We start from the raw sequence: 13,570 nt of genomic DNA, 5'->3' as shown, positions 1-13,570 counted from the left end.
TTTTTTTTTTTTTTTTTTTTTTTTTTTTTTTTTGTTTTTAAATTTAATTCAATCCAACTTTTTACCTATTTTTAAAATTAGAATAAATTAATAAAAATACTATTATCTAAAAAATATAACTTTTAAAAATTTAAAAAATATCCTTAATTTGTTGTGTTTTTTTTTTATAATCAAAGTTTAATAATACTTTATCATTAGTTTTTTTAATGGAAAACGTTAATATTTTGTTTTAAAATCACCCCTTGACTTTCAAAACGTGTTCGAATACTATGTTTGAGTTTCTGAAGGTTTTGTTTTAGTCTTTAAACTTTTTTAAAGATTAAAAAATACTTTTATTATTAGTATTACGTTTTAAAAATACTCATGAACTTTTCAAATTAACATTAAAACGTTCGTATAGATAATATTTTCATCTATATATTGACAATAAGATTTATTTTTTTTATTTTTTATAAAGATAAAAGGATATTAATGTTACTTTTAAAATTTTATGGGTATTTTTTTAAACACAATTCTAATGGTAAAGACATTTTTTTATTTTTTTTAGTGGAAAGGTATTAATGAAATTTTTTAAAATTTAAGGATATTTAAAAAAAAATAGTAACAATTTCCATTTTAGTGTCAAGGTATTATATATATTATTTTATTTTTATTTTTAGACTAAGATATTCTTTATTAATTTAGTCTTAAAATTATTAAGAATATTTAACGCGATTTAAGTGTTTCATATTTGAGTTTTATGGTATTTTAGTTATTACGTATGGTAGATAAGTAATTTTTTTTTTTTAAATTAACAACCTTACGATCCAACCCCAATCCAACCAATTCAACCAACATGAAATCTATTTGAATCATTCAATCACCAACCCAACCGAGCTCGTGTATACTCTACCTTTTTTTTCATTTTAATTCAATTTTGGATCCTATCGATTTTAATAAGTTTGAATTTATGTAATTTATATTAATTTATGTTTCAAATTATTAAAATCACTCAGAATTATCTGAATTCACTTACCTAAGTTTATGATTTAATTTAAGGCGAACAAAAGCCTCATGGATGATTGCGAGTATTCCTTTTGTTCTAGAATGGATCATTATTAAAACCAAAATGCTTACGTGGATGGATTGGGATATTTTTTTAATCCTCATCCTCAAAGTGAACTCAACCTTTAGGTCAAATATTTATCGAATGTGGAAGTCAATTTGATTTGGTCATATTCATTTGATCTTTCAAATGGACGCAAGATTGTCAAAACGTTTGACTAATTTATAATAAATCAAGTTGAATAGTTTAATAAGGTCAAGTTAAAGAAATTTGTTAAATTTAATCTAATTATTCGAGTCATAATTTTTCAATCCAAATAATATATATTAACTAATTAAATCCGGCTTAATCCAACTATAAAATATTTGAATTGGATTCGTGAAAATTATTTGAATTATTTATTCAAAAAATTATTTTTAATAAAAATAAAATATTAATAGGTAAAAAAATATATTTATTTATTTTTAAATATTAAATTAAGATTGCAACTATATATTTAATTATATATTTAATGTTAAAATTTATTTTTAAAAATTATTAGATAAAAAATAACTGTGACATTAAAATAAATATATGTATATATAATTTAACAATAAATTCGTTTTTTATTTAATAAATCTTGTGGTTTTTTTTTCCCGAAAATATCCTTACAAATGTTGGCACATTTTGATACAAAATGTTATTTTTATTGTTATTTATGGAAACATATATAATTTCCCATTCGAGTGGGTTCGTGTAGTACTAATCTAACGAGGACGTACAATCAAAAGGGTCGACAGCCACTGATATTATTCCACGTGGCAATATCACATGACAGAGATGTGGTATAGCTCATGTCATGTGACAGCTACTGTACGGTGACCATCCAGTTTTAAAGTTCCCCACAAAACTCTCATCATACCTGAGTATAATTTATATATATATTTTAAATATAAAATTTAAATTTTCGATTATAATTTCAACCATAAATTAAAGTGAAATAGTGTAAATTACAAACTTTGTAAAGAAAAAAATATATAGTTTTGAGTTTTGATATTTAACATTTAAATATAAATAGTCCGGGCAGAGATTTAGGCAAGAGTCAGGGAGGTAGGAATGGATAATATTATCCACATCCCGAGCACAAATATAAATGAATGAAGAAATTTCTCTCCACTTTTTTCTCTCATTTTCTATCCCGAGCACAAATATAAATGAACATATATTAAATAAATGACCTAAAATCATAAAATTCTTATTAAAATTGAGCAATTTTTTTTTTTTAAAAAAGAGAAATAATAGTATCCATAAAAGTGTCGTTGAATTTAAAAAGGAGAGATAATGTTCAGAAATAAATAAATAAATAAAAAGTAAAGTAATGCTGTTTCCAGTTGTATTGCAACCAAGGCCATCATTTGGGCACATGTCCATGTGAGGATAAAACGGTAATTTTGCTAAGCTTATTTGTATGGATAAACAACAACTTGATGACACGTGGCAAACTTTTGTGGCGTGATTTCTTTTTCCCTCTCTCTATATGTATCTCGCTTATGTTTTTTTTTTTTTTAATTTTATAGAATGATTATTTATATATTATAATTAATTAATTAATTATAAGTGGGGGGAAATGGGTCGGGTTCAGCCGGTAGCCGGTGAGGAAGGAGGTAAAAGAAAGAAGAGCCTTTTTGAAATAGTGGGAAAATGAAGACTGGGTTTGAACGATGCAGGTTTGATGGATTGGACTTGTTCCACGATGCCATTTCGATGAGTCCTTTCTATTATTTCTTCAGTTCCCTTGATTTTCCGGTTTTTCAACTCTGATTCTTGGTGTGTTTAAGTCATTTGATTGAAGGAGGCGAAAGAATCGAGCTCGGATTATACTTCTGGTACGCCCTTTGTGTCTTTTTCTTTTTCTTTCTCGTATTTGAACTATTTTTTCTCACTCTGGACTTATGATGGCGTTGTGTTTGTGTATGGATTCTTCTTATTATCCGAATTTGGCCTGTTTCGATTTTCATCTGTAGTTGAAGTGCGTGTGTAATTCTGGGCGTTTTTTCAACTTTCGAGTTTGAATTTTGTTTTAGTGGCTCGTGATTCTGGTAGTGTTTTTATGGAATGAAATTTTGTGTCTAATTATTTGTTGAATTTCGATGATGTGGTGTGTTTGAATTGTTAATTTTGATTTCTGAAAAAATTTGGGGAAATTGAGCTATCTGAATAGTTATTCTTGCACCTTACTTGCTAGGTTATACCTGGAAGCTGATGCTTAAACCTGCATTTCGTATGCCAAATTAACTTGGTAGTCTTAGCTCAACCTGGTTGGTCCAGGATGAGGTTATGACTCTGTATTGTTCTATGTTTGTTCTGTAATTTTCATGGGCAGATGTTTCAGAAACATTCTCTGAAACATCATCGAGGGTGATTTGATAGTTGAGGATATACTAGTGAGGTACTATTCAGCTTTCCTGCCATTAAACTCTGTTGCCCTAGTATGGACTTAGCTGAAACTGAAAGTGATCAGAGTGGGCAAGCTGTACAATTCTACAACTGTTTCAAAGTTTCAAGCCTTAGTGAAACAATTTTAGAAACTACCCAAGTTGCAAATTTAAAAGATCGATACGTTTTGGGGGAACGATTAGGTTGGGGACAATTTGGTGTGATTCGATCGTGTTCTGATAGGCTGACTGGTGAGATGTTAGCTTGCAAGTCCATTGCCAAGGATAAATTGATGACAGTTGATGATGTTCGAAGTGTTAAGCTTGAGATCGAAATAATGTCTCGATTGTTGGGGCATCCAAATGTTGTAAATCTAAAGGCAGTGTACGAGGAGGAAGATTGTGTGCACTTATTAATGGAGTTATGTGCTGGTGGGGAGCTTTTCCACCAGCTCGAGAAGCATGGCAGGTTTTCGGAATCTGATGCTCGGTTTATTTTTAGGCATCTAATCCAAGTGGTCAAATATTGTCATGAGAATGGTGTTGTTCATAGAGATCTAAAGCCAGAAAACATTCTATTAGCCACAACCTCCTCCTCGTCTCCAATTAAGTTGGCAGATTTTGGTCTTGCAACCTATATCAAACCTGGTAAGCTTATCTTCAAAATTTCTTCTCCAATTAGTGTTTAACATAAACTGAAACCATCCTTCAAATTCTATATTATGAGCATTTGTTCTCTGAAAGCAGGTCAGTATTTGCATGGTACTGTTGGGAGTCCATTTTACATCGCCCCAGAAGTCCTTGCAGGAGGCTATAACCAAGCTGCTGATGTTTGGAGTGCTGGAGTTATTCTTTACATCCTTCTCAGTGGGATGCCCCCGTTTTGGGGTAAGACAAAGTCAAGAATTTTCGAAGCCGTTAGAGCTGCAGATTTACGTTTTCCTTCTAATCTTTGGGATAATGTGTCGACATCTGCCAAGGACTTGATCACCAGGATGCTTTGTATGGATCCATCAAAGCGGCTCACTGCTAAGGAGGTTCTAGGTAATCCTATGACTTTTTTTTTTGGCTGGGTTTCTTTTTAGATAACCAAGTAAAATGTGAGACAAAGCATGTAACAGACCAGACCCACCAGATCCACCGTTAGCAGATATTGTTCTTTTTGAGCTTTCCCTTTTGGGCTTCCCCTCAAGGTTTTAAAACGCGTCTGCTAGGGAAAAGTTTCCACACCCTTATAAGAAATGATTCGTTCCACCCTCCAACCTACGTGGGATCTCACAATCCACCCCCCTTGAGAGCTAGCGTCCTCGCTGGCACACCGCTCAATGATCGGCTCTTATACCATTTGGAACAGTCCAAGCTGATCGCTAGCATATATTGTCCTCTTTGGGCTTTCCCTCAAGGTTTTAAAACGTGTCTGCTAGAGAAAGGTTTCTACACCCTTATAAGGAATGCTTCGTTCCACTCTCCAACCAATGTGGGATCTCACAAAGCAACAATCAATAACTTAGAGAAGAGGTCCAATAGATTTGTTTCTGTTTCTTGGATGCCTTAGATGCATCTTCTTTCGGCGCATTGCCAAACATCGTGTTGGAATGCTGTCCAAAAGCCTTAGATCGTCCTAGCTGTAACATTGCCTAGTTTTCTGCAGGATCTGGGAATAGGAACATGGCAGACAAATTCAGTCCTTGAGCTTTCCTGTTGATTAGTGTTAGCTTTCAATTTTGGAATAAGCTCATGTATATGCAAACAAAATGTGCTGATCTTAATTTCTATCTAAAAAAATAATACTTTCTGTTTCTTGTAGCTCATTCATGGATGAAAGATGGTGCCCAGGTATCTCAAGAGCAGGAAAAGTTGGATGCCCGAGATTTCAGATGGGTGGAAACGGGCATAAGTTCTTTGCCCGCTCCATTCATCGTTAGAAATCAGGATTTTAGCTTCAGTGATGGAACTGCTGTTATTTGTGAGGACCAAATGGGGCATTCACCTGTATTCACGTGCAAATCATCATTCTCTTCGTTCCTTTTGGATACCGGTGACACGCCCAGTTCTGTTCCCGGAGGATTTTCTTTCAGCAGTTGCATTGAGTTAGATGCAGCCACCGAATTTTCATCCCCAATTCCAAAGCTTCCCAGCTTTACCTTCTTTAGTCCATGTTCAACAGCTGATCAAGGAAATGGTTCGATCAGTTTCAAAGCGAATTTGTCACTATCAGAAGCTCTTCTTGAAGGTGTGTTATTTTCTCACTTCTAAGCTCCTTTCATTTTATTGATTATATGGTAAGGTCATAAAAAATGAAAAAGAAAAACTCTGAACAAACAAGAAAGAAAAGCCTTTGGATGGAACCTTTCCTTCATGTTTGGAATTCTATCAATCCGAGCTTTCTCTGAATATCATTTAGTCTTACAATGGACCATGTTATCTAAAATGCAGAACCAATCAAGAGAAAGCTCTCTCTTCTGCTAGAACCCATAATTCCTGTCAAGCACAGGTTTGGAGACATGGAGTGGAAAGAAACTCGAAAGGGGGGACTAGGTGGGTCTAGAGCAACCAACATTCCCAGCAAAAGGAATCATTCAATCGGACTTGGCGAGCTTGATCAGTTTAATCTCATCATGACCGAATCAGTTATACGATGGGCATCATGCACACATATCCCAACAACTCCATCCCTTAGGCTATCACTTGTCTGTTAACATTTTCGTCACGTTATAACTAGTCACCTACCAACGAGTCATACCGAGGAATGCCGAAAGCAGTCGATGATACCAAGATTGCTCAATGTTTCAGACTCAGGAAAGTGAAACCTGTTCTCGTTTCTTGTTTCGTAGTTTTCAAAGAGGTGGTATTGGGCCTGTGACACTCGAGCCATGTTGCTGAAATTTAGTTACAGGCGGAGTGTATTGATTTCTTTTCCCTCGTTTGGGTGTGGTCTTCGAGTTTGAGAGGAAAAAGAAATGAGCTTTTTATTTAATGAACGAACATGCCTACTAGATCTTATTGTTAGATGAAAGTGTCCCACATTGGTTAAGTTAGGTAATGGTCATGAGTTTATAATCTAAGAATATACTCTCCATTGATATGAGGCATTTTGGGAGCCCTAAAGCAAAGCCATGAGAACTTATGCTCAAAGTGGACAATATCATATCATTGTGGAAAGTCGTGTTCGTCTAATACTCATAATCTTAAATCTTTATAAAGCTGTGAATCTGATTTTGATTTTGTTAGGAATTGGCATTAATTAATTACCCCAATGAAATTGATGAATATTTGAGTTGAAACTTTTAGGTTTGTCGTGTAGTCCTTGAAATTTATGTTTAATAAGTTGTAAACTATTTGATATAATATTTAAATTTACCAACTTAGCATACAATAGTTATATGAGATATAAAATTTAATTTTATATCAGTTTGATTCTAAATTTTTTTAATATGTTAGAAATTTATCTAACTCAAAATTATTTTTAATTTTACATATCTTTCAACTTAAAAATGAAAGTTTAAAAATTTATTAATTTTTTTTTAAATTTAGGAGTCTTTCAATAAGTTTTAAAAAGTAATGGAGTTTGGAATTATTTATGATGAAAAAGTTAATTTTGAATTTAATTTATACCTTCGAAATAATATTTTGAAGCCATATTTTACTTAGCCAGATTATTACATCACACAAACTACTGTAATATTTCATATACAATATGCTAAATTAGTTTTTAAAAAATCCCTCAACTTTGAACAAAAAGTAAAAAGGAAATAATAATTTTTTTTTTTTTTTTAAAATGGCATAAAATTTTTAAAAGAAAAATGCGTTTGCCGGGAGTCGAACCCGGGTCTATTGCTTGGAAGGCAATTATCCTAACCGTTGGACTACAAACGCTCTTGTTTGGAACTAACTAAGTTTGATAATAAGATAGCAATATTCTTAAAACGACCAGCTACATAGACTCTCAATCTTGGTTGCAAAAATTATGGCAAGAAATCTATCACAGCGGGCCGCTAAATTACAATTATAAACAATCGATGGGAACGGGGAATTTGAGAAACCAAAAAAATCAGGATTATTGTATTGCTACAATAAATAAAACAGCATTAATTCTCTTTATAGTACATGTGCGTCGGCCTCTCTTAAGTAGATTCATTTGGTAGAGATCAATTGATCTGGTCTTCTGAAGAAACCCCCCCTTCACCAATGGGGGAAAAGAAAATAAACAGACAAAATTCTTCTGATATAAACGACCTCTAATCGCTGTCAAGGCACGGGGGCACATTCTTGAATTGCTGTTGCTAGCTTATTCCGATCATCCTCTGTTTTTAATCGAATCAAGTACGTGCGAGCCACAACTGTATCTTTGTCGCCATTTTCGTTCGTATCACCTTCGCTCTACAAAAGAAAAGAGATTTTTGTAAGTATAGGACTAGAACCTCAAATTCTCAAACCATATATGGATGTTAAAAGCTACTTGTTTGATGCATATGGAGCAGAATTGAACTAACCAAATAATAATAACTCAAAAGGTTGGCGAACAGTATGAAGGTAATCATTACCGAAGTATGGAATATTGCAACAAGGGAATTCTTTTGAGTACTTGTTTTGATCCCTGGATAGATTGAAGCATTCAGAAGCAGTCTCCCCACCTATAAGTAGAATATTCAACACAATCGTTAGATAAGGGGGGGGAAAAAAAGGAACAAACCGACACCTAAGGAAACTAGAGCTGGGGATAGCAAAAAGTATTATCAAACAATAAAGATTAAGCACAATAAACCTTACATCATTTCGAATTACAATTGTAGGTTTGGATTCCTTTGTACCCTTGCTGATACCCTCCTTGCATTTGATGGAAAGCTGCCCTGTGCCCTTGTCTTTCCATGCATCTTTATCTGTTGGATCAGTTGACTGAATGTACACAACAGACAATGTGGTGTCAAGAATACTGTAATTAATCCAGATCCTAAGACTACTAAAAACTGAGGAACTTGAATAGGATTGAACGCAAGGCAAATAAAAATAACAGTAAACAGAAGAAATATACTAAACAACAGAAAAATATCTATATGGAAAACATTATGCAACAACTATTATAATTTTAATCTTTTCCAGTTTTACATCTTCAGAAATTCATCAGCCCTTGAGCGACGTTAAAACTGTTAAGCCATTGGATCATGATAAACCAATTATATTTAGAAAGCTTGTGCTACAGTAACCACTACTATAATCTTTGTTTGGAAACAAGTATCTCAATCAAGCTCTCCAGTCTCAACTCTCACAGTCCTCATCTACCTCTTTTCTTCCTTTGAGAGCATGAGAGTACCAGAAGGTAATATCAAACAAAAGGGATCCTTCCAGTAAAAGGTCATAAAATCAAGTCAACACGCATCTAACCAAAAATATATATAAATAAAATTAAGAGCAACAAATTTTCACAATGCAAAGGTTGAAGAATACAGCTCAAAGAGAAATCGAACAACTTCCTGCGCCATCGAAGTTCATGCGGAAAAGAGACATAAATTCCACTTTTCAGAAACAAATACCTTCACATAAAGCTTGCACTTAACTTCATGCACTACAACCACCCCTTTCTCTTCAGACTTCTTGACAGATGGGCTGCTTGGCTGCTCCAAGTCATTTTCTACAACCAAAACAACACCTCAAATCAAGAAAGCGGCACTTTAAAACTTAAAAACAACACTCAAATATGCTCCAGTCCAGAGAAGATACCCTGAGGTTAATTAAATTTAATTCTTTTAATAAAAAAAAAAGGAAGCAAAATCCTTAATCTTAATCTTAATAAAAAATTAAAAAAAGTGCCGGAAATTTTTTGCATAGTGGGACGGTGAAATGAAGTGACAAGTCTCATCAGCTGGAAAGAAAAAAAACATGTACTACAACTCCCAATTAAGATCCTTGCTCCCCTCAACACCATCTTTGGATTTAAAATACCCTCCCTCCCTCCCTTCTTCCCTGATTTACATGCGTTTATAGGCATTCACACTGACTCAATAAACAAATCCTAACAGATTTCCCCCACTCCTTCCCTCCCCCATAATTGATCCTTGAAAACTATGATTCCATAAGATGTATCCATGGTTTGTTGGAGTTTTATCTTGGGATTAATATAGAACAATTAGGATTCATCAAATACATTAGCAACTCCTGTACGCAAGAGAAATCTCTTTAATTGGGCACTGTAAAATTTGGGTATAAAAGAAAAGTCAAGAAAACTGAAATGAACTAACAATAGATTATCTATAATCCATTTAACCATTTTGAGCTCGAAATTTGCAAGTGAAGTACCGTTCATATCAAATTAAATCAATCTTACAACTTATCTCATTTATAATTTGCAAGTCTCAGTCATCGTTGGTGCAACATTGTATAACAGTTTGACTTTCACATTAAGATTAACCTACAGACCTACTAAATTATAAATATGAGCAAGGTAGCTTTACAGATATAAGAATCAATCAAGAAATAAATAGAAAAAATGTGCAAAATCTCAAGAATCTCACCGTCATCTGCATTCTCTGAATTTGAGACCGCAGTTTGACCAATAGAAACACCATTGGCAGGAACTGAATTTTTTAATCCTTGCCAAAGAAAAAAGAAAAGGCGTTAATTTAGAATCAAACTAAGGAATTGTGGTATAGTTTAATATTAGTTGCATTGCATAACAAAGCATGCTACTTTTAGTTCTCTAAGAACTTAAACATTCCAAACAAAGGAACAGAGGACAAGTAATCAATGATAACTAAATGTTAAAAGATCATAAATCACATGCAAAAACTTGAATCAGCAAATAATAAAAAGTATGGTCATTGTCCTAGTTACTATGAAAAATTCATGTCATTAAAAGAAATTAGTCCTAGCCTAACCAAATATAAACATTTGGGATAAATGGTAATCCAACAAAGTGTCAGTCTTTCTTTATTCAATGAGATCGCATCATAACCAGGTAATAGTCAGGAGACTTGACAGATATTTGAAGTTCAAAGTGGGCAGCCCTAGCTCCCAAGGGCCTTTATACTCGTGACATTTCCTTTAAGTTGCTATGAGGGTGGTAACATTTTTGGTATCTAAAAACATCACGAGATCATATGTGAAATTACTGAAAATAGGGTCAAATCCAATCTCTTACAATTTTCTATGGTATCTAACATAAAATATATATATTGATTTATAGGGAAAAGAAAAAAAAAGAAAAAAACAGAAAAACCTCTTTCGTATTACAATTTCTCTAGTTATCAAATTTGTCTTACAACTCATGAAAATAAAGCTTATATATAAGCCATAACACTCCATAACACTTCAAGTGAAGTAACCAAAGTGATGAACAAATATGGTTCCCACTTTGTTTTTCATGTTACACAAAATTCAGCACATGGAACACCCAATAAAGACACCAAAATCTTTAATAAAATAATACTAAGAGCTAGCAAAGTAATGTTACCAAATATGTTAGGGGCTTGATGGTTGAACAATGCCCCAGAGGTCCATGAAGTTGCAATGCTCGTAGTTGCACTAACAGGTGCGAAACTAGTTTGTCCTTGAAATAGTTTTACATCAGTCTTCTTGTGTTCAGTTTCTGTTTTCTTTTCAGACGCGAGAGATCCAGTAGGAGGTGAACTTTCTCCTTCAACAGCTTTTGCTTTGAGCCACTCGACAATATCACTAAACTTTTCCTTTGAATACAAAAAAGAAAAAAAAAGAAGTCAGGGATACCGATTTGATAAATAATTTGGATATGCAAGTCCGACACTTGGTGTAAAATTCAACTTGATACGCTTTAAACAAATGAACTCATGAGATGCAGTAAATTTACAGCAAATAAAGTAGGGTGCATTTAGTTCTGCCAGATCAAAGAGGAGATGAGTGGGTAATAAAAGTTCACAAATTCTTAAACAAGTCAAATTGATTCCTAATTGTATTAAAGATGTTGCATGTCTCCAAATTTTCTTAGGGGCATGATCAAAGCCATAATGCAGGACTTATATAAAACAATACTGGAGTATAGACAAAAGAGAACAAAACATTATGAGCACTTACCATAATACTTGAGGCATGAATCAAGTAATCACGGATACCATCTTCCCAAAGTTCATCTGGATGATTTGTTAATTGTGACTGCACCCAACTGTATGCAAAAAAAAAAAAAACGAAATTGATTAAGAGGTTCACTTGAATTTAACAAGTGTCATATACATTGAGTATCATATGGGTTTGGAGTCCAAATATTGACACTTCTAGCATTCTAAAATCATAAACTGTAGCAAGTACAACAAACTTCTTTCTAAGAAAATTCAGGAAATCCAAAATGATTAAGAGGTTCACTTGAATTTAACAATATATGGTCAACGCAGGTATAGCAAAACATAATGAACTAAAAAGCAGCGCTTTCGAATTATGGTATTCACAGTTAGACCTTGCGAATTGAGTGTTAAGTGCTCTCACATGCTGCCGAGAAGACTCCGCCCGGCGCACATCAAGTGTAGGCGTTTTTGTCTTCCGTTGTTGAGATGGTTCTGCTCTCTGAATATCGAATGAGGATCCCGCCAATATTCTTTTGTTACCAAACTGCATTAAATTTTCGGGAAATAAAGAGATAAATTTAAATTAAGCTTTCCAGACATCGTGTAATTTAATCCGGAAGTGCTCTAAGAAACGGATGTTTGAAAAACAATTAACGACAAAACCGTCGTCCATTGACTCCCTATTCTGTAGAAGAAAACTGGAAAAACCAACACAACTGAATGAAACGTAAGCCTTGTAACTTAAACCCCCACAAGCTAAGATTACCATTCGCATCCAGAAGCCAATAGAAGCAGACAAAGAGCACCGACCAAAAACGAAATTCAAGTACATGGAACTATTCTACTCGTTAGAATCCAAAGATTGGGGAAGAATGCTCAAGCATAGTTATGAAAGCCATGAAACATAGCAAAATGAAGCAAAAACACGCTCTATATAAATTCATACCCGAACAATTAGTTCAAGATTATCATTGAAGCTGCCAAATATATTGAAAATCTAAAGTACGAAAAATGAAGAACAAACTAGGTTTCAGGGGATTGTGGAGAAAGAAAACTAGAACAAAAGGAACATACCACAGAATCGTTAGTGTCGGGATTCGAATCCGATAAGCCAGAGCGCTTAGTTCCTCTCATGATTTGAACAAATCTTGTAAAAGCGGAAAACAGTGAAAGATTTAGGGTTTTCCAAAATTTTACAACTTTTTTGCTTCAGGGCACCTTGCTCAAAAGAGGAGAAAAGGAACGTTTTCGGAAGTGGGGAACTGAGATTTATGCAAATTAATTAAATGCATTAACGTCAGCCGTTGGATCAGGTGCGCACCAAACTTTCAACTGGAGCCGTTGGATCTGTTCATCGAGAAGAGAAAGACCACGTGGTCTTCGCCTTCGGCTTTGCTTAACTGTTTGTCCACTCTTCCCATGTGGAGCCCATCCCCTTATCTGGCCCACCAACAACTGGGCCTAAAGCCCACAACCTCGACCTACTATAAAATTTTATTATATTATATTTTTAAATAATTAATTTTATTTAAATAATAAAAAAAATGGAAAAATATTTTTTCTCGTTAGCTAGATGGGATCAAAGACGGAGATTATTTTCCTGTCTCTATTCTCTCGGTCCCCTCCGTTCCTGAGATTATTTTTTCTGTCCCGTCCTTTGCATCCCTTTTCTTGACTCTTTGCATCCCTTTTCTTGACTCTGTCCTCGAGATTATTTTTTCTATCTCCATCCTCTCTGTCCCCGAAATTATTTTTCCTATCCTCGTCCCTTTTTTGTGGAATCTATCGTTAACGTCATCATTTTTATATATAAATATAAATAATTGTATTATGGTATTGAAATTTAAATTTTAAATATTTTTGTAAATACAAACCTAAACAATGAAAAATAAGCTTGTTGGTATTGTAAATATTCTTTCCTTTTTCTAAACTTTACATTATATTTCAGTAACTTTGTAAAACTGTAAAAAAAGAAAAAAAAAATAACCCCTTATGACAACCTCAGTAAAAAAAAAAAAAAAAAAAAAAAAAAAAAAAAAAAAAAAAAAAAAAAAAAAAAAAAAAAAAAAAAAAAAAAAAAAAAA

At 33.5% G+C, this 13,570-nt stretch overlaps 2 protein-coding genes and 1 non-coding gene across 5 annotated transcripts; 1 reads left to right on the top strand and 2 right to left on the bottom strand.

The window, feature by feature from the left end:
- The first annotated feature begins 2,708 nt into the window (after window positions 1-2,708).
- LOC111468987 (calcium-dependent protein kinase 26-like) lies at window positions 2,709-6,436 on the top strand. The gene is made up of 5 exons (XM_023114171.1): window positions 2,709-2,910; window positions 3,270-4,107; window positions 4,207-4,503; window positions 5,267-5,692; window positions 5,896-6,436. The coding sequence occupies exons 2-5, from the start codon at window positions 3,516-3,518 to the stop codon at window positions 6,156-6,158; spliced, it is 1,578 nt and encodes a 525-aa protein (XP_022969939.1). The 5' UTR covers window positions 2,709-2,910; window positions 3,270-3,515; the 3' UTR covers window positions 6,159-6,436.
- Window positions 6,437-7,263: 827 nt separating this feature from the next.
- On the bottom strand, window positions 7,264-7,335 carry TRNAG-UCC. The gene has a single exon. It is a non-coding gene; the product is annotated as a tRNA-Gly (tRNA).
- Window positions 7,336-7,496: 161 nt separating this feature from the next.
- Window positions 7,497-12,734, bottom strand: LOC111469117. 3 transcript variants are annotated; one of them, XM_023114356.1, is made up of 9 exons: window positions 12,561-12,734; window positions 11,879-12,030; window positions 11,503-11,590; window positions 10,907-11,138; window positions 9,969-10,046; window positions 8,991-9,088; window positions 8,230-8,355; window positions 8,004-8,093; window positions 7,497-7,839 (listed from the first exon to the last, which is right to left on the bottom strand). In XM_023114356.1, the coding sequence occupies exons 1-9, from the start codon at window positions 12,618-12,620 to the stop codon at window positions 7,708-7,710; spliced, it is 1,056 nt and encodes a 351-aa protein (XP_022970124.1). In that variant the 5' UTR covers window positions 12,621-12,734; the 3' UTR covers window positions 7,497-7,707. The 3 variants fall into 3 exon arrangements, with proteins under 3 accessions (XP_022970124.1, XP_022970125.1, XP_022970126.1); XM_023114357.1 differs by having other exon boundaries at window positions 8,991-9,089; window positions 9,973-10,046; XM_023114358.1 differs by having other exon boundaries at window positions 11,908-12,030; window positions 12,561-12,696.
- Window positions 12,735-13,570: the final 836 nt, after the last annotated feature.

The sequence above is a fragment of the Cucurbita maxima genome, unplaced genomic scaffold (genome assembly GCF_002738345.1).
Source record: "Cucurbita maxima cultivar Rimu unplaced genomic scaffold, Cmax_1.0 Cma_Scf00038, whole genome shotgun sequence".
NCBI classification, from domain to species: domain Eukaryota; kingdom Viridiplantae; phylum Streptophyta; class Magnoliopsida; order Cucurbitales; family Cucurbitaceae; genus Cucurbita; species Cucurbita maxima.
This window is presented reverse-complemented; position numbering and strand designations above follow the sequence as displayed.

What these genes read in the sequence shown, in the direction of transcription:
- LOC111468987 (XM_023114171.1), top strand. Translation starts at nt 3,516, where the DNA reads ATGGACTTAGCTGAAACTGAAAGTGATCAGAGTGGGCAAGCTGTACAA. An exon ending in TGCAACCTATATCAAACCTG is followed by an intron (nt 4,108 to 4,206) that starts GTAAGCTTATCT and finishes CTCTGAAAGCAG; the next exon opens with GTCAGTATTTGCATGGTACT. An exon ending in CACTGCTAAGGAGGTTCTAG is followed by an intron (nt 4,504 to 5,266) that starts GTAATCCTATGA and finishes TGTTTCTTGTAG; the next exon opens with CTCATTCATGGATGAAAGAT.
- LOC111469117 (XM_023114356.1), bottom strand. Translation starts at nt 12,620, where the DNA reads ATGAGAGGAACTAAGCGCTCTGGCTTATCGGATTCGAATCCCGACACT. An exon ending in TCAAGCCCCTAACATATTTG is followed by an intron (nt 10,047 to 10,906) that starts GTAACATTACTT and finishes TTCTTTGGCAAG; the next exon opens with GATTAAAAAATTCAGTTCCT. An exon ending in TTCAGAGAATGCAGATGACG is followed by an intron (nt 9,089 to 9,968) that starts GTGAGATTCTTG and finishes TTTTGGTTGTAG; the next exon opens with AAAATGACTTGGAGCAGCCA.